This window comes from Asterias amurensis, chromosome 7 (genome assembly GCF_032118995.1).
Source record: "Asterias amurensis chromosome 7, ASM3211899v1".
Taxonomy (NCBI): Eukaryota; Metazoa; Echinodermata; class Asteroidea; order Forcipulatida; family Asteriidae; genus Asterias; species Asterias amurensis.
The window spans coordinates 4,988,570-5,014,382 of NC_092654.1; the positions used below are offsets into that span (position 1 = coordinate 4,988,570).

Genomic DNA, 25,813 nt, shown 5'->3' on the forward strand with positions numbered 1-25,813 from the left:
ACTGAAGAAACCATGTATGGTGTGCCTCAATCGTCTAAACGTGGTATGGGAGTCGTGCACGGTGACTAAAAAACATGTATAGGCAAATAGCGGGGGTCGGTTTGGTATCGAGTTGAGGTTTTACCTTACGCGTGTATTTATCCCCTCTTAAAGGAAAGGTAGCATTTGGGTTTTTTTTTTAACTGTTTGATTTTTGCAATCCTACATAAACATAGAATACAATCAAACTAACCTGTGAAAATTTCATTTCATAGTGTGGTCGCGTTTACAATAGACCCTTCCCATGAAATATGTAAATTGCACGTAGCGCGTGCGCACTAACATTTTGGTTGGCAAAATGAGGGGAAATCGCGCTGCTAATGGCTGCGTGACGCAGACGCGATTGCGCGTCTGCTTAGTGCACAACTCTATGGTGTTTGCCAACCAATGGGGTCGTACGCATGCGTAAATGTAATAAGCATATTTCATGGGAAGGATCCATTGCTAGATATCGCCGAAAATACGGAGCAATTATGTCCACACAGGAAATAATAAGGCCAGTGGTGCCTGCTAACCCATGTATTAAGACATGGAAAGGCCGAAACAATACAGCCTCGCAAATCTGGATTACGGTAATTATTTTGACATTTTGTTAACAAACCAGAGCATGTTGCTTCTTAAATTTACACGGGCATAGACGTCTGATCCACCAGCCACACAGTTTTTATGCCAAGCTTAACAGAGAAGTAACTGAAACCTTGAAAAAAAGTTCAAGTGGAGGTTATGTTTACTTTAGAACCCACCACCAGCCAAAATGGTTGATGGAATCCTCCAGCCACCAGCCACATTATGGCGAGCTATCTACGGCACATTTGCACACAGAGAGCCTGATGTACCTGTATGTACATTGTAAACAGAGAAGCCTACATTTTGCTTCTTGGATTGCACAGTGTGCAGCAGGTGCTCTAGCAGCTTTACCCACCGTCTGGCTGCATATAGACGGTCAACCGTTAGCAAGTTAACGGGGAGGGTGTCATCATCAATGATCCCTGTAATCGTTCTATTCTCACTTTCAAGCATAGCCGTCTAAACGGGATCGATGCTACGTTTGGCATATCTCAATTTCGGGTTCATCCTGCGATCGATCGAAAGGGTTGAAGTTTAGCATTACGCTTTGTGACTGAGTGTGTGGGCGGGCAGGCGGACATGGCAGTTTGTTTCGTTAGAGAGCCTCTCCTCTACACAGCTTCCTTGTTTTGGACTCGGCTGCTGTTACAGGTATCAGAAAAAATCTTCCCGGCTCCCTCGATTTGAGTCGATAAAGTGGTATTCCCTCCCTTTTTGGTTGAGGTATACATTGGTATACATTCCATCAAAGTAAACAAATCCAAGATGTTCACCTTTAAACCACCGGACACCTTTGTTAATTGTCAAAGACTAGTCTTCTCACTTGGTGTATCTCAACATGCATAAAATAACAAACCTGTGAACGTTTGAACTCAACTGGTCGTGGAAGTTGCGAGAGAATAATGGAAGAAAAACAACCTCGTCGCTGGAATGTGTCTGCTTTCAGATGCTAGAATTCGGGACCTCAGCTGTGGTATCAAATTCAATTCAAATATTTTAGTGAGAAATTGCTTCTTTCTCAAAAACTACGTTACTTTCGAGGGAACCGTTTCCTACAATGTTTTAAACTATCAACAGCTCGTCAAAAGTAAGTTTTTATGCTAACAATTATTATGCGTAATACCAATAGTGTCCAGTGCCTTTAAACGACAAGTAAGATCATCGTTCTCGAAGATTGTAGTTATAATTATTGTCAGAACACTCGGTTGGTGTGTTTTTTCTAATAAATAATGTGGAACAGGCAGTTTACTTTTGTCATATTCCGCAACAATAAACGAAATAAGCAACAATGACCATTACTCTTTGACCCATCTCCCTTTCATCCTTAGTAATATAAAACATAAGAAACTATCGCATTATTGGTTTCTAGTAGATGTGATTATACATTCTTCATAGTATGGAAAGCTTCGTATGGGGATGAACAACGTGCATCCCCACAACACCCAAACAAGATTTGTGTAATCAAAAGAACAATAACAGAAAAGTCACAAAACAAACATACCTTACAATAAAATCGCTTATTGGTCCTGTATCCCCAGTCTCTTAAGTGACAGAAACACACATAAAATAGCCGTCGTGCTTGATTGAACGTATCGAAGGCTTTTCAGGGGAAAAAAATAATTCGACGACTCCTCGATAACATCTTTTCACTGCAACTGTGTGGGCGTGAACTGTTAAGAACCATTATACCCACTTTTTGTGACCACCCCCCTCCCCCTCTCCTTTCCTCACTTTAACTGTCTTATTTGGTACATCAAGTGTAACCCCTTGCACCATGGGAGAAAGACAAACAAGCCTGCCATTCATGGTAACATGTTTGCCCTCGACAATTCCGAACCCTCCTGGGAATACAATAGCGGAATACTCGACATGTTCAACACCGGGTATCAATGTCTTGTATTTAGGATTGTTCAATGAGCATCTTCATTTCATATCCTCTATAGTTTATCGCAGGGGACGAAACTAGGACGAGTTTTCCTAGTGTCAATCTATACTCTATTTTCACAGTATGTTACATCTTGAAGATTATATCAGCTATGAATATTATTTATGTTGTGTATTAAGTTAAGTTAATGGATTGATTCCCTCAATTAATTTGTATGTGTCACAAAGTTGTCCGATTAACGTAGTAACTATAAAAGTTAATTCATGATAATTGGTAGCTGAACTCTTAACATAACAGTCTCGGTTAAGCGTCATTGATTTTGAATGGCAGGTCAGAACCTAGACGTATATTCTAGGAGGTATGTGCTTTCGGCTCTATATCATAACAGTAACTCTATAATATAATCACGTCACTCTGTGTTAGTTACCTTTAAAATTAAATTTGAATAATTCTTGACAGACTTCTCAAAAGAAAATATATTTTAGGTCACTCTAGATTAAATTTAAGTTTCTGACAAGAAATCACACGCAACTGGCCATCCTCAAAACCCACAAGAAGGAGACAAAACAAGCCCTGTATTTATCATTTCGCCCACACACCCCTACACCCCCCCCCCCGCCCCATCGTTCATCATACACGTCTCCATGGGAGCGTCTTTTGATTTATTGCTTTTGAACTCTTCTTTTGATTGTCATCCATTCCTGTCATATCCTTTGTGGAGACATTCAAAACGAGAGGTCTAGGCAATAGCTGTTCGCAATGTTCACAAAACGCCCACGTTGTACGCCCACTATTTCGCTCAAATACTTTTGTATTATTCAATGAAATTGAAAAGCTTCTCTTCGATAAAAACGTTTCTTGCACTTTTAGATTGATTAGATTGCAAACAATTTGTTGATTAATGTCAAGCCTATGCGATTTCAGAATTAATCTGCTGATAAGTCAACCCTGTCTTGTGCATTCATTCACACATGTACATAGTGTAGTAGACTTGACTTTCATGTTTGTATATAAATTGTATAAAGATGTTAGTGTAGCACCGGCCCTTCCGTCTGTAGGGCAGAACGAAACAGCCCGCTGTCGAATCATGTTTTAGTATGTCGCCTTTTTCCTGTGTAATAAACGACATTGTATATAGTCCTCCGGTCTCGACAGCTAGCCTCTTAACAAGCCGTCATTTATTACAGTCAATTGGTCTTGATCCAGACACTCTCTTGCTGAAGCAAATACTATTGCGATTCTGTACGAGTACCGCAGTAGTGCAGCGAATTTGGCGGGAAGGGTTGCTTTTTATCTAAAATAACAAGGACAACTCCATCCACAGTGAGTTTCAAGGGTTCTGGGATGTTTGATGCATGGATGGGGATTGCTGAAATATACTTTCCTGTCTTAAAAGGTTTATGCGCAACTTGGATTAAACAAAGTGACTGTCTAACCCTCTTCAAAGTACTAGAGCTCCCACCGTAGGTAAAACCATCCATCCAAAATACTTCTTAGTTTACAACAATGGTTGTGTGCCCAAGTTGATTTGCTGTGACAGCATTTATGCTTCAATATAAACTAGTATACTGTGAAGTCATATCAAAAATATGAGTCAATTAAAAAAAATTGTGGAATAAATATGACGTCTCAGAAGAATCGGATGCTGATTGAAGTCGCCAATGACACAATCTTTCCATAGCGCCATTCTTTCGTTTTGCTTTTTATTTAACAGCGTTGTCATTAAGTTTTATACCTGTACTAGTTTCCCGTGCTGTAATGTGGGAAAAGTACCGTGGGATAGACCTTTTGTATCATGACGTCATGACTGTGTTGTAAACCATATGGTGGTAGAAATAGAAATGTAAACGGTTCCCATGACCATGGGATCACAATTGAACTTCGGTCAATACATTTTGGTGTAGTTTTTTAAACTTGCTGCAATTATTTTGTTCATGATGACTATCGTCCGCATCAAACACTCGCAAGTTTATTCTGATCTGACGAATTGGAAATCCACAATGGGCATCGTGAGATATCGGTTTGTACGTCAGAAACCCGAAAGAACTCCATTGTCAACAGCCTCATACGAATCAGTGTGGGGTCTCGAAACGGAACCAGTGTGCGAGAACTGCTGCTCTTTCTGTTGATTCTTGTTCATGAAAATAATAAAAGACTGTTTGTACTTCGCTCATCGAAGTTCCATACTAGAATATTGACGACAGAGGGCGCTTTGCTTTTAAGTTGAATTTTCCAGTGACAGTTGGTTGTACACTACGAGCCCGCAAACAACTCATTTACACCACGTCCTTTCAGCACTAAATACCCTGACGATGTATTAACTGGAATGTTAAACTAAGGGATGAAAGCATGTTTTCAGTGACCTTCATAGAAACGATTGTCATAACTACATTTTTTGTATCAGATCATAAATTTAACACAATGCATAGAGGGTAGTTCTGAAAAGGATTTGCTTTTTTATTCTTGAAATGTACTTGCTTTCAGCATTTTCCCGCCTACGCATCAAAATTCATTTAATTGTTATGCACGTCTCTGACAAGATATTGTCAGGGCGTGAAAATCTTGCTTCTTGAACCGTGAAAAGGCCCTGTGGCAAATATCATGAACCTTAAATATTGAGGAAGATGTTTGTATTCGGAACATCCCTCGTGATTTTCAAGATGGCTGGCTTTGAAATGTAAAAAGGAAGAGGCGTGAGTGTGCTTTAACCAAACTGTGTATAGTTTATAGGTATTGTCGTGTTATACCTTGGCTGTTGTTGCTGGTATGCAGCTCGCTAGGAATTAGAATTAACCAAACTAGTGATAGTTTAAAGGTATAGTGTCATGTTTAGTTTTGGCTGTTGCTGGGTTTGCATGCTCGCTAGGAGTTAGAATTAACCAAACTAGTGTATAGTTTAAAGGTACTGTCATGTTATACTTTGGCTGTTGTTGCTGGTATTAGAATTGACCAAACTAGTGATAGTTTAAAGGTAGTGTCACGTTACACCTTGGATGTTACTGGGTATGCATGTTCGCTAGGAATTAATATAATGCACAGCTTTGACTTGCTGCTGCTATATACGTGCATGCCTTAGAGGCTATGTGTCAAGTTACCGGACGAAGGCGTGAGTGTGCTTAAACCAATGAGTCTGGCTAAATTTCCACTACACTATTGTGCAAAATGGTGAGAAATGCTGCTAAAACCAATTCTATTGAAGCCTGACCAACGTCTGTCTCGCCGTTTTCCTCTGTACCCACCTCTCAGAAATATTATGCTTTTTGCATATTCTTTCCATTTTTATTCCCTTGTGTAAATCCCATGGAAACCTGTCGATTCAAACGCGTTGTTAGTACCCGCACAGTCGTCAGTGATACAACTTCGTACTTCCTTGATTTCTCCCAGGGCCTGGAATAAGGAATGATTTCGCACGCTCTCAATAACCTTAAGAGCACGAAAGCAATTCCTCCTGGAATCCCACTGAAACCGATCCTGCATAATCCTAGCTTTGCAAATCCCCCTCCATCTATTCTAAAGAAAAATTGGATACTAATGCAAAAACTTGTAAGTGTATCGTTCGTTGACTTCCTTTTTGGGCTTCAGAAAGAGAGAAAAAGAGGTACCACAAAATTATTTCCATCTCTCTCATTTTCACATCAAAACGGTTATTCAACTTTTCACATGCGGGTAAAGCGATCTGCCTGAGACCTGAGATTTTCGTTTTGTTTACCACCTCATGAAATCTCATCCTACCACGGAGAAAAAAACCATACATCACTGAAAGTGATATTGATAAAAAATGTAATGGATATTTGTATCATTTATTGTGGCAACAAAAGATGCGTGTCTTGACAGCAAACGTATAGACACTTGGGATGAAGAACATGGGTTCCATTCCAAAGAGCTGGGACTAATCTTTACTTAGGACTAGTCCTAGGATACATTGAAAACTCAAGGCTAGTGCTAATAAGTTAGGACGAGTTACCCGTCCAAACTCGAGATAAGACTAATATTAACTCTTTGTTAAATCCATCCCTGATGGTACAGCACTAGTTTTGTTGTCATATATTTTGTGGTTGACATCTTGTTTTCCTTAGTAGGTCTGTTTCCGGTTCACCTTAAAAGTAACGACTTTATAACGCTGATGTGAATGGGTGATTAGTGTAATGGGTGGGTGATTGATTAGTGTTCATGTATTTGCTATGTCAAAATCAAAATTCTTGTTTCGAATATGACATTAAAGGTGCTTGACACTATTGGTAATAACTCATGATAATAATTGTAAGAATAAATACTTACTTGGTAACGAGCAATGGAGGACTGCTGTTCGTATACAACATTGTGAGTAACGTAGTTTTTTTTTTTTAGAAAGAAGTTGTTTCTCGCTTGAATTGAATTCGATACCTCAGCTGAGGTCTCGAATTCAAGCATCTGAAACCACACAACTTGTGCGATAAGGGTGTTCTTTCTTTCATTATTCTCTCGCAATTTCGATGACCAAATTGAGCTCAAACATTCACAGGTTAGTTATTTTATGCATATGTTGAGATACACCACATGAGAAGACTGGTCTTTGACATTTATCAAAGGTGTCCAGTGTCTTTAAAGTCACCTGGAAATATAAAAAAAAGAATTATTTCAAACATAAGAGTATAGGCTTACGAACAATAAAACAATTTTTTTAGTAATTGTTTGTTACGATTTATATGTTTAAAAAATATATAAAGTTGTTTGGGGGCTGACTCCGCCTACCCCTTTTGTGACGTCAATCGAGGCAGACTTTGCCTGCAATGCGTATAGTGAACACACGTGCAAAGTACATGTACGTCCAAGTCGTGAGTTGGTACATTTCAAAAAGTGTTTTTCTGCATTCAGCAGCAATACACCTGGTCGGCATTGCCGGAAAAAATACGTACAAACTTACGACTTGGTCCGTACATGTACTTTGCAATTGTGTTTGCTCTACGCATTACAGGCAAAGTCTTCCTTGATTGACGTCACGAACAGCGCCCTCTCGGCTTAAATTTGTAAATAACATAAGAACTGATTTTTTAAAACCTTAGTTAACTGTTTATTCACATTCCACTCATCAAAACACATATATTAGTGACAAAAGCTTTATTTTGAAAAAATACCACTTCCAGGTGACTTTAAGTAAACTGACAGGCCCATTGTTAAACGTTTACCCCTCGTGAATTGTTGACCATCCTTCAGTAATTATGCATAAGTATAAATAAGTAGGTCACTAAAGAGTGCCCAAGAAAGAATTGACACCAGGGACGCTTGAACTTAACACTCAGAAACTAATTTGGAGACGATTTTACTTGAATTTTTTTCTTCTTCTTCTTCTTCTTCTTGTCTTTCTTTCACAAACGTGAGAGACATTTTGCCGTGGGGTATGGTCGATTCGATAGATCGGCTTGCTCCCAACACTGTTGTGTTGTAAGATAATATCATTGCTAGCACTCGACCTCTTTTCCATTGGGGCCTTTTCCCCGAGATTGCAAAATGAGGGGGTGGGTACAGACAGACTACAGGTCGTGTCTAATTATAAAACTTTTATATGACTATAAACAGCACAGTTCTACTGTACATTAGTAGCCAATAAAATTGTCACCATGAGACACGACCTTAACAAATTGATTCGATTGAATAAGATGTGAATACCATGACCTTTTGGACGGGTAGCCTTTTTATGCTAAGCAAGGTTTGTTCATTGCTAAGCAAAGTTTTGAGCTCACCATGAGAAAAGAGGCCCTATAATAAATGTCTTTTGATTGCACATGGCAGTTTGAACAGGGTCCATTTGTATGGCCCTGTTTACCGCATAATTCTGCTCTTACAACCCATCACAGCGCAACAGGGCGCCCGAAGCTCTGAATATGTGCTAAGCAGCGCCCAAGTATAGACCCTGATATAATAGCATACAGCCTTTTTACAAGCATGGAGCTACAGAACAAGCCAGTAACTTGTGTTGGAAATTCGGAATCAATCAAATTGGAACCTTATTGTCTTTTGTGCAGTTTACAGTGCTGCGTTGGCCTACACTAAGATTGTATACCGGTGTATTTAGCAGTGGCGTCAAAGAAGTTTGTTTTTGCTGTGGGGGTTTTTATGCGTAGAGCTAATGTGCACTTGCTCGATCCCAAGGGTTCTGATCCCAGGGAGATCTCTCCCCTGCTACCGCCCTCCCCCGGTTACGCCCACGTTTTTAGAGCAATATCTTCACAGAAAGTTGTCGAGACTGCTGGGTTTTCTCGTGAAGAGTGGTCTCTGCGGACGAGCCGTGGGTCTGAAATTCCACTCGGACCACCTCATGGAGTAGCTTCCTTCTGACTTGGGCTTTCAGCCTTTTACCCGATTACGTGGGTTTCTCGAACCTCTGGGTATCCTCCCACGTTCTTTACCAGCTTTGTACTATCCACTCAGTCTTCATGGGATAATAGTGCTAGTGGCAGTGTTTGAGGAAAGGTCGGAGGTAAATGAACTTGAAGACAAACTAATTTTTTGTTTCTTTCTTTACAGGAAGCAGCAGTGGAATCCCATTGGAGACGATCGCCATTCCAGTGTCACTGACGTCACTCATACTAGTCATCGCCTTCATCGCCGTGGTCTGCGCACGCAGGTTCAAGAACCGAGTTGCGCAGACGGAGACTTACACAATCCAGCGGAAAGTCTGCTACGAGGCCGACTCTGACTCTGAGAACGAGAGCGGAATGAGCCACGGAGTCAAGGATGATGCGGGGATCCCCGCGGCACGGGACAGCCCCAACACATCCCCGGTTAAACTGTTGCCACGGCAGGCCACGGTTCCGCTACTACCACAAAGGGTTCGTCAGGAGGCATTCAAGAGGCAACGGCAGCTTTCATTACAACTCAACCTTGCCAATGTCGAGTTCTCAGTCAAGAATGTCCACCGAAAAGAACAGCCTAAACTCGGCGCCCTCAGACCCGAGCTGTATCGGGACAGCTCCCAGGACCGCGGAAAGGACTCAGACAGATGTGGTAAACTCTATTTCTCACTTCAATACGACCATCCTACGGAGTCCCTTAACGTCCATATCGATCGAGCAACCGGTCTACCCGCGAAAGACTTTTCCGGAACTTCCGATCCTTACGTAAAAATTCACTTATTCCCGGCAGACCGGAAGAAAAAATACCAAACTAAAGTCCACCGAAAGAACTGCGATCCGGATTTCGATGAGAAATTCACTTTCACCGTGCCATACAACGAACTGCAAGAGAAGACGCTGAAATTCACGGTGTATGATTTCGATCGTTTCTCGAGGCATGATCTCATTGGAGAGGTCATGATAACGAACTTGTTGGGAAATGACCGGGATCTTGTTAAAGGGGAGCGCTTTGAAGAAGATGTCGTCAAATGCTCAACTCAGGTGAGTCAGACACCGTTGTTACCTTTTAAATCGCAGCTTAAAATGCAGTAAAAATGAATTTAAAAACAAACAGCGATCTTAACAGTTTGGTGGTTGTGTTCATCACGACAGGTTACCGGCACAAATTATGTTAAAGACACTGGACACTATTGGTAATTGTCTAGTCTTCACAGTTGGTGTATCTCAACATGCATAAAATAACAAACCTGTGAAAATTTGAGCTCAATCGGTCGTCGAAGTTGCGAGAGATATTAATGAAAGAAAAATGGTCGCACCATGGTCTCACGAAGTTGTGTGCTTTCAGATGCTTGATTTCGAGACCTCAAATTCTAAATCTGAGGTGTCGAAATCTAATTAGTGGAAAATTACTTCTTTCTCGAAAACTACGTCACTTCGGAGGGAGCTGTTTCTCACAATTCTTCATACTATCAACCTCACACCATTACTCGTATTCAAGAAATGTTTTATGATAATAATTACTTTGAGTAATTACCAATAGTGTTCACTGCCCTGTTCTGACTGCCGCCCCACTCATTGCTTCACAAAGCAACTTTGTCAAGCAGTTATTTCTGCTTTTAAAGGCAGTGGACACTATTGGTAATTACTCAAAATAATTATCATCATAAACCTTACTTGATTACGAGTAATGGGGAGAGGTTGATGGTATAAAACATTGTGAGAAACAGCTCCCTCTGAAGTGACGTAGTTTTCGAGAAAGAAGTAATTTTCCACGAATTTGATTTCGAGACCTCAAGTTTAGAATTTGAGGTCTCGAAATCAAGCATCAGAAAGCACACAACTTCGTGACACAAGGGTTTTTTCTTCTTTCATTATTATCTCGCAAATTCGACGACCGATTGAGCTCAAGTTTTCACAGGTTTGTTATTTTATGCATATGTTGAGATACACCAACTGTGAAGACTAGTCTTTGACAATTACCAATAGTGTCCACTGTCTTTAACAAATATGAAATCAGGCCCATAGCCATTATTTCTGCAACTCACCGCCCATTTAATCACACGTCTCACGTTTAAGCGCCGAATTGGGCGGTAAGAAGAGCATTTGGACCCCGGTGCCTAACCATCTATCAGGAGTCACTGACCGCTGGTCATTTTGTAACCTTGTTGAGGGGCAGGCCGGAAGGTTTATGCGCAATAAAGCAAACTAATAGTAACATACCCCACGTTTAATGATAATACAAAAAATGCTTCGTTGGAAAATGTCTAATTGGCTGGGGTTTTTTTCATCACTGATGTGGCAAGGTTGTTCAGCATTGTTCTGTATTTTTTTTACTGATTAACAAGACGTGTGACGCAACTCTTGCATCATGAGAACGTCATATGAGCAATAGTGCAATGACCACTTTGTTCAACAAAGGAGACTAATTTTACGGATGCATTTTTTAAATATTTGTTTGTTTTATATTGGGGATATAAAAGAACAATTCGATTTTGTGTTGCCCTTCACGGATGCAGTACGGTAGCCATATTTTGCTCTTTAACCCACATTCTAATATATATCCTGAAAATGGGCATGGCGTATGAGGCAAGTCATCGATTTTGACGATCATAGGCCAAGGCTATGTTTGTAATCACATGATGGCGCTTTCAACGGCAACATTCCTTCAATCACAGTTACAGTTTTGTCTTTATTTTGACTGTGTGATTGTTTGTATATCAATGCCCCCCCCCCCCACCACCCAAGAAAAAAAAGGAATTATATAAATAAAAACATCAATGGAAGAAAAAAACAATTCGTTTTTACATTGTTCGCATCACATAAATTTGTTTCGCATGCCCGCCCTCACACAGGCAATAATACTTAGAAAAGGCCATCTCCTGGGTCTGACCGAAACAATCCAATATTCTCGCCTTTAATAAACGTAACCCAACCTGACTTTCTAACAGTGATATCACCCAAGTACAATTATTATTTGTAATATCGTGAGCGTAGCTCCTGGGTTGTCTTCAAATAAAGGTCAATCGTCCATTAGATGATCATGACTTGTCAGTTATTAAACGTTATCTCCATTGGGCTCAAGGGAAGGCAATCGCTATCTCCCCCTTAAATGTCAGACTTCTAAAATACTTCAGCCCGAAGAAATCTACCAAGATAATTGAAGACGATTATATTGCTTGAGAAGGTTTAGATGTGGGTGGGGGAATCCTAGATGGGTACATACCCGAGTGAGGACTTCTTGATCCACGGTATTGTGCATTACTCTGTTTTAACCCACACCTGTGACGTCATGCTATTGTTAAATCGCTCCATTATTTTGCACGAATGGCGCGATGGTTACATCTATTCACCCATTGTGCATAAAAGAGTTAGGGTTGAAGTCAATGACGCCATGGACCATATATTATTTTGTTTTTAATGGTTTTTAACACAGGTTAATAGAGCTACACATGTATTGCAAAATGATCGTTAACACTTTCCACAGCTACATTATTAAATTATTATTTAGCTGAGATGTTAAAAAATAATTATAGAACTACAACAGTAATTTAAGCAGGTCTTAAAGTCAGATAAATCAATTTCATTTTAACCAGCGTTTTTGTTTTTTGTTTTTATTAATTCAAAATGCTTAATTTACCATACACAAACATGGTAAGTGAGTAGACCGAGAAAGTCGGCTACAACATCATCTGATAATCTGTTTCTATCACTAACTTGTATAAATTTACTTAAAGTCAAGAAACAAAATTACTTATCTGCTGCCACTTTCGCTCCCGATCTACGATGCCACTGTCGAAGGAACGAGCATATTTCCTAAATGTTGGTCTTCGTCCATTGTTCACACACCACCAGTGGTGTTCACTGGAGTGAACGAGCTTACGTAATACATACAAACAATTGACTTAAAAATTAAACAATATCGCGCCATTCGTGCGAAATAATGGAGCGATTTTAACAATAGCATGACGTAACAGGTGTGGGTTAAGTTGCATAATGCCCTCGGTGAACGCGCCATTCGTGGGTACGAATGGCCCTCGGGCTTCGCCCTCGGGCCATTCTTACCCACGAATGACGCGCACCTCGGGCATTATCCTATACGGGATTCGAACCCCGTGTCCATTCGGGAGCACCGTGTTTTGAATACGCCGCAAGTGTTTATGGCAATACTTTAGCCGCCTTTTTCTAAATCTGGATTCTGATGGCGTGCAAGGCTTTTATCTCCTTTCCCGGGGATGCATGCACGAGAGGTAAATGACCCTTGACTTGAATACGTGAAAGTGGGGTCGTGATGGGAAGTTATTACTCGGGATTCCTCCGGGACTTGTCGTGTACTCAAGCCCGCCTTACGGGGATCGAAAAACACAGTCCTGGCCCTGGGAGTCAACACGAAGTCATAATTGGACGGTAAAAGCGACGGCCTGTCCCACTCTGTTCTGCGTATTGACTAACTGCGGTGCTTCTGGTTTTGTTTTCGGGGTCGTGCTCTGAAAGCATCTTGGACTTTTCCCTGTAAGGCCGAAGTTTATCTCCAGATCCGACGGGAATGACAAACTTTATTGTCGTTTGGTGGACGGAATTTGATTGCAGATGTAATATTTGTGAAACCAATCATGACAGGTTTTATTAGGGGCTTACAATATGAAATGATTTTTGCTCGGACTACTTTAGTTCGTGGGCAGAGCAATCTGTAGTTTGTGGTTTCGCGTAATCTTAGTTGACCTGTTTATTTACTGTATCGTTTTGTATTTCAGCCAGCTCCTTTTTCTTCGCCACAATTACAAATGGGTTTCGGTTTTTAGTCGGTTTTGAAGGGCATCTTTTATTACAACTTGGTTTCATTGACGTTGGCTATCATTTGTCAACAGAGGTCGCACTTGTACGACTTTCGAAACTTTCTATAGGCTACGACTGTGTGTACTATATACACAGGTTCATGGCTGGAATATGGCTTCAATTGCGACACGATGCCTAAGGCCGATCCCGTCATTTCGAAAATACAATGTTCTTCTAAATAAATCCCTCAGCTCCCCAAAAGGCCTATACTGCCCTTTGTTGGCGCGATGACGATATTGCCGTTCACCAAAATTTCGTAAAAACAAGGTGAACGGCGATATTTGAGCATAATAATGTTTTTGTTTTGAAATTACAACTAATGATTTTAACGAAATTGGAATTCTAATACTTTAACCAAATCAACAAAGGGTAGTTCACCAATCCAACACATTTTTTTTATTCTAAAACATTTGTGAAAATCATGTTTTCAAAAACATCTGTTCTATTAACAGAAATAAAAACGAATCTTTACAATAGGACGGAACGTAAAAGGTCGGGGGTGTTTAGATATAAGCCAACGGTTTAAAAGCATGTGTACCATCGAGGCTTTATCCTATATTGTTAATAAAGATTGTCTCTTAAATCGTGCATCCGCGGAAATTAAACAGAGTGGGTGACGGATATGATGGATATTACGTTCCACTGGGTAAACTGCGTCTAGTGGTATATAGGCCTACCTCGGCTGACCCCATCGACTGTCATCACTTTCTCGTCAATTCCCAAGATTCTAAGATGTTTGGTAAACCGTATTGGTGCTGTTTGGGGTTTTTCTTCTTATTGATAGACTGGCAAGTTGGGGTGCAAGCGTCCGCCATTTTCTCTGAACCAATTCCCCCTCACAATAACAAATAAGCATAAAAAATGCGTCACTATTTTATTTGTATACACATCAGGGAACACGCTTAAACTAATGGCGGCATTGTTATTGCCATTTTAATTTAGTCACCGCCTTAGCCACGGTCAAGCTATAGTTGTTGTTAAACCATTACAAAATAATCCTGCAATTTCTTCACTGCTAATCTAATCCAGTCCACCATTATATTCCGAACTTCATTTTGCCACCATCTTAAATTAATCATCACGGTAGCTTTTATCAGCAATTGCTTTTACCGTTACTGAAACTGTCCAATCAATGGAAATATTGACACTAACTATGGGGACAGATCTCGTCCTTCTTACTGTCAACCGTGGTTAGTTTTCAATGGAAAGTCAAATTATGCATGCGTTTTTCGTTTTTATTCTACAGGAAAAAGCTGACCTAGGTGAAGTGATGTTCTCCCTGTGCTATCTACCGACCGCTTGTCGGTTGACTCTCACTGTCATCAAAGCAAGGAATCTGAAAGCAATGGATATAACAGGGGCATCAGGTAAAACAATCCCTCATCTAAAAGTGTTACTTCCCTTGTTCTTTATAGCAATATAGGCATGATGCATCACTTACTGCATTGTTCGTGATCTTGACGTTAAAGAGACACGATGCCTTGGATCGGACGAGTTGGCAGTATAAAAAGCATATTGTTGGAAAGATGTTTTAGTATACAATGATCCACACAAATTTGCCTCGAAATTGCGTGGTTTTCCTTTTGCTTTGCAAACTAACGGTCGTCCATTTTATGAGAGTCAAAAATTTGATTCCCATAAAGTCCGACCGTGTTAGTCGACAAGGTAAAAGAAAAAACCACTCAATTTCGAGGTTTATGTGTGTGGATCATTGTATATTACTTTTAAAACATCTTTCCAACCATATGCATTTCATAGCAAACGGTTACAAACGCTTTTCAAAGACCAACTCGACCGGTCCAAGGCAACGTGTTCCTTTATTTGTTTTTAAAACACACGTGTGTAGTCAGCGGTTTCACATGTATGTCAAAAAAAAAACTAGTCGGCTTTCCTAATCCCAACCCCATCCCTAACCTATAGCCTAATCTCGTGTACATCACGAAAGGTTTTTCAGAACAGGAATGTCGAAACGTGGGAGTTTCGGACTCGGATTATAGATCATTCACCGCCGTGTGGTCACATTTGCATTTCCCGCCCTTTTTATGGTTTTACTCGATCGAGCGTATCCAATCTCTTTTAAAAGTATCTTGAGCATCAAGAAATGAATAACACCCACAGCTTTAGTTCTTTGCATACATGATTTATATTGTTTTGTTTTCAATTAACCAAAAAGTCCAAGCGCCTAAGAAATAAACCACGGCCGCGGCGTGTAGCACGGTACACCCTCGTCCACTGCTTCCCGCCGCCGTACCCCTTGAATAAACATCACATCCCTGGGTATTATAAATTAAAGCAATACATGCCAGAACGGGGAGAACCTGGAACGACAGGGTTGTGAAGTGATTGCGATGTCCGCTTGTGTCAACCAAGGCATGTTATTCTTTGTGTATAGAATGTTTGAATTGCAATGAACAACCGAAGTGATATCCGAGGCTTGTCATGTAGCAACCAGAGTGAATGAGTGAGATAGTGTGACTGGGAGGTGAGGGTATTTAGTTTGCTGAGCCCGGAGCAGTGTAATTTCCAAATGAAAATTCGCAGAAAGAGAATATAAATTGGATAGCTTGTGCTGGGGGTCGGGTTCCCACTTTTGTTGCAAACCTCACTGAAAGGCAACGCAGTGTCAATACCCACGAGGGCTTCAAGTAGACTATTACTTTCCATATAGTGGAACGTGATTCTCCTTCTTTGAGTTCCGTACTATTGTTTTGTCTGCATTGTGCAGGTTTTTTCTTCCCTTTTCTCACTCTCGACACCCCCCGCCCCTCCTCGTGAGACATCAAAAGGAAACCTATAATGAACTTGCACCAAGTTAGCTTTTAAAGGCACTGTACACTATTTCGGTAATTACACAAAATATATAATGTAAGCATAAAAACTTATTTGGTAACATCTTGGTAACGAGCAGCGGATAGTTGTTGATATTATAAAACAGTGCGAGAAACGACTCCCTCTGATAAAAAGAGGTAATTTCTCACTAAAATAGTAAAAGACTTCTGGCCAAAAGCCATTTATACCTATCTGAAAGCACACTAATTTGTACAACAAGGGTGGCTGTTTTTCTTGCAACTTCAACAACCTATTGAGCCCAAGTTCCACAGGCTCGTTATTTGATGCATATATTATGTTGGGACACACCCTAAGTGAGAATATTGGCAATTACCAATCGTGTTCAGTGCCTTTAACCTTGATTTCAAGGTGCTGATTTTATGTTGTACGGCTTGCTTGTGAGATGCTGTTTTCTCACTCTGACATATACTTTCTCTGGAGGGTGAACCTTGTGTGGTCAGTGAGCTCTCAGGTGAAATAATCAATTTTTCCCTTCACGATTATCAATTCCTTTACATTTTCTTTTAACAAATTACACGTGTCAGCCAACCGTTCGACAGCTCAGGCAGTATAATTGTAGCTCCCTTTCAGTAATCATACATCAATCGATCCCTGCAGGCATTTCAATTCAAATTTAGTTGGCAGTTTGAACTTTTGTCAATCCATTCCAATTGTTGACGTGGCAAAGAAAGAATAAAATGAAGAGCAAAACATAAGCATGTATCAGCCATAAAAATTAAATCAAAACATTCATCTGACAAACACGATGCGACAGTGAACCAAGTCATCATAGGTGGTGGTTGGGGGGGGGGGGTTGACGGTGCCACTACTCTCCAATGACAAGTAAACAGTTCCCTATGTTAGTGAAAAGAGTGTCATTGGCATCATAAAGGCATGTTGCAAGTAACTATGTTTTTTTTTTATATGGCAGCAAGGTTGGGTACTACAGTCATGACATTTGAAGGAGCTTTAAAGCTGTTGTTGACCGTGATATTCTCATCATTGTAAGGGTCTATAATGATCTACCCAAAATTATGGGTTTTTTATTTGCAAAGGCAATAACGAAAAAAAATGGCAACGTTTTAAATTAAATGTACAATACAAACTGCATACAACATGATTAGTATAACAGCTGAGTTTTTAATTTGTATGGCTGCAGTTCGTGTAAAATGTGGGTTAAAGGCAGTGGACACTATTGGTAGTCACCCAAAATAATTGTTAGCATAAAACCTTACTTGGTAACAAGTAATGGGGAGCTGTTGATAGTATAAAACATTGTGAGAAACGACTCCCTCTGAAGTGATGCAGTTTCCGAGAAAGAAGTAATTTTCCACGAGTTTGATTACGAGACCTTAGATTTAGAATTTGAGGTCTCGAAATCAAGCATCTGAAAGCACACAACTTCATGTGGCAAGGGTGTTTTTTCTTTCATTGTTATCTCGCAACTTCGACAACGACCGATTGATCTCAAGTTTTCACAGGTTTGTTATTTTATGCATATGTTGAGATACACCAACTGTGAAGGCTAGTCTTTGACAATTACCAATAGTATCTAATGTTGTATCAGATTTTAGTTACAATCCTTGGCCTGAGATTTGTGCATGGAACGGCACGGTAAAAGGGATATGATTAGGGTTGGGCGCCACAACGACTTTTGCACGGCTTATTTTATTTATAGAGTTCACACTTTCTGCATTTCAAGAAGATTTGAATGTTTGCCACAAGAATATAAAGCATTATACTTTGCATAGCATCCTGCTTGGGGGAATAGGCGCTGTGAACTTATGCAGGTTTCCACGAAAACTTCATTAGTATTCGCCGTCTGCAAAATTACAGTGAGATGGGTTGCCATGGCAATTTAAACCTCCACACACGTTTGTTTTGTATCCCACTGAATCGGGCGAGTTGGTTTATGAAAAGCGTTTGTATAACTGTCCGGTATAAAATGCATCCACGCAAATTATAATGCCTCGAAATTGCACGGTTTTTCATATGCCCTACGTCGTAAACCACGGCACGCCAGTTCGTGGACTTATAGCGTCGATCATACAGGCCCTTTTCGAAACCACGGCTTCGGCTTTGGATTCACCTCAGACTAGCTTGGCCCGCGGTTGTTTTGACATCCTGTGCGTACTTTGCGTACGCGCTCAGGGCTTCAGACGAGAGAACGGAGCCTGAAGCTGAATTCAAGCCGAAGCCGTTCGAAAAGGACCATAGTGTTGAGAGCTCAATGACCTGATTAACAGCAAATATAAACTTAGTGGGCCTCTGGCGACCACAGTTATGAAGTAATTCGGGCATTCTTGCAAATGTTCATGAATGTAGATATCATTAAACATGGTATGATTTTTGGATGCCGCATTCAAACATTATTATGGATACCAAGTGCGCCCTCAGAGTCCTGGGGCCTGATGCAACTTGTATTACTATTATGTTAATTACAAACTTAAAGTTTGTGTCCGCGACCTTTGGACCTCTCATTTTTCCGTCCAGCTTTCGGCAGAGAAATAGCACCGTTACAGGTAAATCTCTCTGTATGGAGCATGGCTCTTGACATGACGTGCTCTTAATGTTAATATTCTCGGGCATTTATGGAACCCCTAAGTGTGTGGTTAAACTATTCATTCAGTGAAGTCTGCACTTGAAGCATGGATGTTTTTGAAGGAAGAAATGAAGGAATCACTTGGATTTTGTGTCCCATCACTCAGACTAATGTAGTTTTGAGGGAAAGGTGAATATTGTTTCTTGTACGGATTCAGGATTGGTGTATAGTGGGCATATGGGGGCAGACTCTTGGTTGAGGAGGCAGATGGAATTGATTTGCAAAAAATGTTAAACAGTAGACTCTTGGAGATAGGCCAATTCAAGTTGACATAATTATAATACTGCAGGTTGAAAGACAAAGTACCAAATCCCTTTCTTTTTTAATGTTGCATTTCCCCCCTTCTTAATGTGTCTGAATTTCCTCACTGTTTTACCCAAATTTGGGAGGGCAGTTCCCTCCCCCTCCTTGGGTCGTACAGCACAGTTTTTACTATAAGTCTGCACTACTCCTTCCTTGTGAAGAAAAAGTTAGATGATCTTTAAACAGAAATCCTTTAGATCCAGAAATCCATTTAAATGTAGGAGTAAACTTTTAAAATTATAAAAGAAGAATTTTTTTGATAATTTTTATTGGGATGAAGAAAAAAAAGGAGGTAGGAGATTCGGGAGACGACAGAGGCATTTCACTGAGATATATGCAACAGTGGTCAAAGATCTCTTTATTGATCAAAGAAGGTGCTATAAGATTTTTAGAGTCAGACTGGTGAACAAAAAAATGCTGTATTTCTTCAAACAAGTCATGCTCTTTGATCATACTTTTCTAGCTGAGAATGTTATTGTTCCCAAAAGCTCATATAAATCCAGGGTTTATCAAAAGGTGGCAAGCTCAGCGTACCTCTAGATCCCAGCTTCAGGCTTTTTTATCAGCAATGAATCTCAACCCTTCTCGCAAGATCTGATTGACTTACTTGTATAATGCATTTGGATAGAATGCATCATTTGGTACTCCACATCTATAGTTTCCAACAGACGTTTGTCAGGCTGGCACCACCTTTTTCGAGTCCCCTGTCTGCAGTGTCTCTGATTCAAATAATATATGCATGAGCCAGACTGTGTAGTTCCAGCCTCACATATTATTGTAACTCTTGATTAAAATGGGAGTGCACAAGATGGATGCCACATAAAGGGCAATTTGTAACATTTTCATTACACCACGGTGGTCAGACTGCTTTGCTAGGACCTTATTTCGATTGCCACAGTGGTTTGGAGGTATTGGAATGCTATTTACTCGAAATAAGAAATTGTGATTTTGGGTGGTCTTCAAATGGTTTTTTCTTGACTTTGACAATGTTTCAGATATAACTATTTTCTCTGAAGGATTGGGTTTGAACTAAACTTTGAGCTTAATAATCAGTCAGCTCTCAAGTGTCGATGGTTATACTTGTTTCACAGATCTGGAGAACTATTGAAAACTGTTTTTTTCTTTTCTTCTTTTTCCCCCTTTTTTCTTCTGATCATACTCTCCTAATGTAAAAGAGTGAAAAAACACTTGTTTTGTCCGCCACACCACTCTTGCAAAGAGCCATTTGGCGGACAGTTCTTTTTAGAGTGAAAGACAGGTAGGCCTACTTTCAACTCGATTTAGAGTGAAGTTCCTTCCAACTACACTCAAAAAGAGTGATACAGATTGACTTTCACTCTTAAAAGAGCGAAAATGACACCGCTCGGACAAGAGAGTGAAATGTTCACTCTTTTACATACAGAGAGTACTGCTACTAATTCTGGACATGTTTTTGTGTAAATAATTTTCTGTATGAATGTTTTCATTTTCTCGACAGATCCATACGTAAAGGTATCGATGGTCTGTCAGGGCAAGAGGGTCAAAAAGAAGAAAACCACAGTCAAGAAGAACACCCTCAATCCAGTCTACAACGAAGCCATGGTATTCGACATTGTGCCGGAGAGCATGGACAACATCTTGTTTGTGGTTGCAGTCGTAGATTACGACTGGTATGTCTCATTTTCAGGACCTTTTTTTGTTATAGTGTCTTAAAGATAGGGAAATGTCAAGAAAAAGTTATTCGGCTTTTAAAAAATGAGCCATCGCAGAATAGTAGGTAGCAGGCAATTTTCAAATTTTCAAAATTCTAACTTGAAGAAACACGTTGCCTTGGATGGTCGAGTTGGTCTTTGAAAAGCGTTTGTAACTGTTTGCGTTAAAATGCATGGTTAGAAAGATGTTGTAAAAGTAGAATACAATGATCTACACAAATATACCTCGAAATTGCGTGGTTTTCCTTTTACCTCATTGAGTAACACGGTCGGCCATTTATGGGAGTCAAATTTTTTACTCCCATAAATGGCCGACCGTGTTCGTTCGCTACTTTCAAAACATCTTACCATATGCATTTTATAACAAATGGTTACAAACCTTTTATAGACCAACTCGACCGATCCAAGGCAACGTGTTCCTTTACCAAAATCTGCAAGGACCCTATAACCAAATAGGCCTATCTTTCTCAATTCTATCACCTACCTGCCATATTATAACTTTATGATACAACCATAGAGTAGACACGGCCCCTGTACTGATGATGTCACGGTTTGTGTACTGCATTGCTCAAGTGCATTAACTAGACTGCATTTCCGACAGTTGAGCTGAGGCAATAGTTCCTATTATTTTTTACTGCTGCTATTACGCCAAATGTAATGGAAACATGAAGGTAAACTGCCTGTCTGATAAGTCAGGAAAACATGTGCTTCATTACTAGTTGAGTGTCAGAACTGAGAGTTAAAATCTGGTTGAGAAAACTTGTGTTAGGAGTACTCATCACTTCTGTCTTAGCATGGATTTCAAGAGGTTTAAATTTTGGATACAATTTGATTTTTGTGTTTTCTCTACAATGCAGGGTTGGACACAGTGAGCTTATAGGTGTGTGTGAGGTTGGTCCCAACTCCCTCGGTCAGGGTAAAGATCACTGGGAGGAAATGCTGGGTTCACCCAGGAAGCAGATTGCCCACTGGTACCAGCTCCAAGAGTCCACGCCTTCCCTCAGTGCAGCCTCCATTTCATCCACGATGAAGGGGTGTATGACACCACAGCAGTCTGTAGAATGACCGGTCCAAATGTAATGAGGGGACCAAGCATAGAGCCTTGGGGAACCTCATTGTCACTGAGACGCAGCTCCATCCACAGCGGGAATAGGACACCAATGAAGAACATTGTAAACCCTGCCATTTCATCTCCGATAGCTTGATTAGTAAAACAGGATGGGGGATGGTAGAGAGGAGGAAAAGGGCGGGGAGGAAAAAACCTGTGCTTCATAGTAAGACACCGAACGCTCTTCCAAAAGTCCGGACATGTGTACGGAATGATCGGGCGAAAATGCGACTTTTACACTCACACAATGCACTAGCAGCAGATTTTACTATAGGCCTCATGATTATTTTGATGGTGCACGAGTTATAATTATGTTGGTATAAAGTTCGCAAAGATTCATTCTTGCCTTAGGCCATACTTTACGCACATGTGAAATCACAAATCTTGAGCTCTTTAAATAATCACAGTTTATGTAGAGATTCTAACAAAAGACTGTATTACTATTACTTTGTTCTTTCAAAAGTCACAACTTTGTATTCATTGGCTTGTACGTCACTCAAGTACAGATAGGCCTTTTAGCCAGCACAGTGTCTTAATAACGTTTATAATTATCTGTTGAGTGTCTGCAAAACAATTACAAAGTTTATGCGTTTAGAGTACTAGCTTTAAGATCCTACCACTCCCCTCTTTTGGATGTTCAAACAGTATAACATTCATCAAGGACACTGTAGGCCTTTACAAAAATGGTGAGCAAAATGTTGTTGAGTTAATTTATTTCAGCGTTGGTCTCACTACGAACAGAAGTGTTCGTGTTTGGAGGACAAGTTCAGTAATAGTTTAAAGGTGTCACCAGTTAACTGGTAAGACTGTAGGGCAATCACTATGTTGTGGGTTCGAATCCAGCCCAGCTACTGATTTCACTATGACTATTATAGTATTGTGATCTAGCAATACTGAATCACAATGTGTTTATGTGTGCAATTTATTATCATAGACACAAAACACGAGAGAGAAATAATTGGCTGTTGACAACTTGGCGTTTATATTCCTTAGTGAGGGAGTTTTGCCGAGTACCCTTGTGAGACAGATCATCTAAACAAACGAACAAACAAACAAACAAACACCCCATCAAACAAACCAACAGTTTGTAAACCGACTGTCTCACATTTATCAAAGCTTGTTTATGCGTCTCATTTTGAGTTTTTCCATTGTCTGCAATTTTCTGAATTAGTTTTAAAAGTCTTTGAAAACTGTTCGCTGTAGAAAAGTTTACCCGATCCAAAAAACACCCTTAATAACTTTCCACCCAATGTACCACAGAATATAGCCATATGTAGGTTTACTGGTGCTATGTGTTAAGTAATGATAAAACAAATAAACTGTTAAGTATACTTTTATGAAATCATGACAATTGCTAGGTTATCTAAGCTGTTTATAAAATGCCTTGATTGATGTACATAAGCTTGTATAACATCCACCATTAGGACAGAGACACCCATGTGAAATACTTATATATAAAATGTACATATTTGTATTAAGAGAGTTACCAAGTAATTGGAATTCACTACACACAGTAATGGTACAACTTAAACCCCTGCATAAATTATTAAAAATGTAGGCCTAAATGGAGTATATACAAATTAGAGTTTGCCATCAAAAGACCTTAGTATACAACCACCTGCCAAAGACATTCCTCCTAAAAGAATATGATGGATTTATGTATATTTATTGATTCCAAGAAACTATGGTTTAGGAGAACAAGTGTGTAAATAGACATGAGTTGTGTTGCAGAATTGGGACAGTGTGTTGTAATACCTTGCTGTTTCAGCCAGTCTGCTCTGTGTCTTCAGAACACAAATTCGTTCTTTGTACGAATAATGTTGCACAAAACACTAACCTCAACCACAAGAAACCACTTGTATAAAATGCTGGCTTGACATAGGATATAAACAGAGATGATTTCGTTCATGAGATATCCAAAATAACTTGTGGAAATTTTTTTTGCTTGCCTGCGTTCGAATGTCAAAAACTGCTTGGCTGCATTTGAATGTCAAAACACGAATCTCATGTGCTTTGTTTCATTTCTGATTTACAATAATATATGAATATTATTTAAGGTGTTCACCAGCGATGGGAGATTTAAAATTTTCATTTGATTTCAGATTTCTTATGTCTGCTTAATGAATACAAAAATTGCTGTTAATTTTTTCATATACTTCTCTAGTGCCGAGAATGAAGGGGTTAGTAAAAAGGTGGAAAAGCCACCATTTCATCACACATGTAACTCCTAAGATCTGGATCATGTTGCAGATCTTTTGTCATTACTCTCACCTCACTCCTGGTTCACACAATGATTAATTACATGATTGGTACCGAATTCTTCTACCAAGATATAACGCCTTGTGGGATTATATGTATTATGGTAATAATTAAGGAACTCCTTTCGAATGCCACTTAATTTTATCAGAGGTGTGGTTAAAGTTAACGAACGAGGTCCTTGGTGTATGATTGGACATAACTTTCATTTATGTATGATTAACTAGACATCCACACCTTTTAGCAGTTAAGGGGTTCTAGTGGCTTTATGGCATTAATGGGTTAGCCTTCATCAGTGTCTTTAGAATTAAAATAATATCAAAAAACAAGAACGGATTTGTGGGTAGCAGGTTGCAGCGATTCTTTCATCAAAGAAATTTTGGAAAGTCTCCCAGAGCCATGAATATCACAATTTACTCAAACTTAGGGACACGTTGCCTTGGATCGGGCGAGTTGGTCTACGTAAAGCATTTGTTTGTTGTAAAATGCATAATGGTTAGAAATATGTTTAAAAAGTAGAATATAATAATCCACACAAATATGCCTCGAAATTGCATTGTTTTCCTTTTATTTAACTATTGTAAAGTCAAAAATTTGACTCCACAAAATGGCAGACCGTGTAAGTGTTGGTTCAGGGGAAAGAAAACTGCAAGTTCGAGGCATATTTGTCGGACTGTATTCTACTTTTTAAAAATCTTTCAAACCATCATGCATTTTATACCAAACGGTTTTAAACGCTTTTTATAGACCAACTTGACCGATCCAAGGCATTGTGTCCCTTTAATGTGTTTTCATCAGCAGATGACACATGGTAACATTCTGCATTTATTCCACGTAGTCTTTAATAAAACAACACACCAGAGTAGGGGGATACTCGATAGGGATGTACATGTATGTTACCAAAACCACTCCATGTCAACAGACATCCCTGTAGGATCAATTTGCAAATAGTGATTCAACTTTAGTCCACAAACGATTGTGGATTGTGGATTGAGGGTTTGTGGTTTGTCCACAAACCCTTCGATTACTTGGATGACACTGACAACTTGCCAGGCAGGTTATATTATTTGTTTTCTTGGATGTTTTGTGACATCTAAAGTCATTAACATGATCATTTCAACAAAAAGAATAGCTTATTTTACAAAATGATGTTTACAAAGCGTATGTTCATGTAATTTTCGGCTAAAATGCTGAATATCTCAGCTGGTTGCCACTATAGATGGGTTGCAATATGCGTCATTGACCGCCATCTTTGATGTATTAACACTGGAAAAGTGCATGAGAGTCACGCGAAGCGCGTACACGCGTGCACTTTTAATACATGAACGATGGCGGTCAATGACGCGTATTGCAACCAATCTATCTTGA

General features: G+C 39.8%; 1 protein-coding gene across 1 annotated transcript in view; it reads left to right on the forward strand.

Annotated features, from left to right (window-relative positions):
* Positions 1 to 25,703, forward strand: part of LOC139940133 (synaptotagmin-10-like) — a 139,561-nt gene extending 113,858 nt beyond the window's left edge. The window contains exons 4-7 of the mRNA XM_071936386.1: positions 8,996 to 9,864; positions 14,903 to 15,023; positions 20,868 to 21,039; positions 21,939 to 25,703. Coding sequence (XP_071792487.1) covers positions 8,996 to 9,864; positions 14,903 to 15,023; positions 20,868 to 21,039; positions 21,939 to 22,146 — 1,370 coding nt within the window. The 3' untranslated portion in view covers positions 22,147 to 25,703. The remainder of the gene's footprint in view (positions 1 to 8,995; positions 9,865 to 14,902; positions 15,024 to 20,867; positions 21,040 to 21,938) is intronic.
* The last annotated feature ends 110 nt before the right edge of the window (positions 25,704 to 25,813 follow it).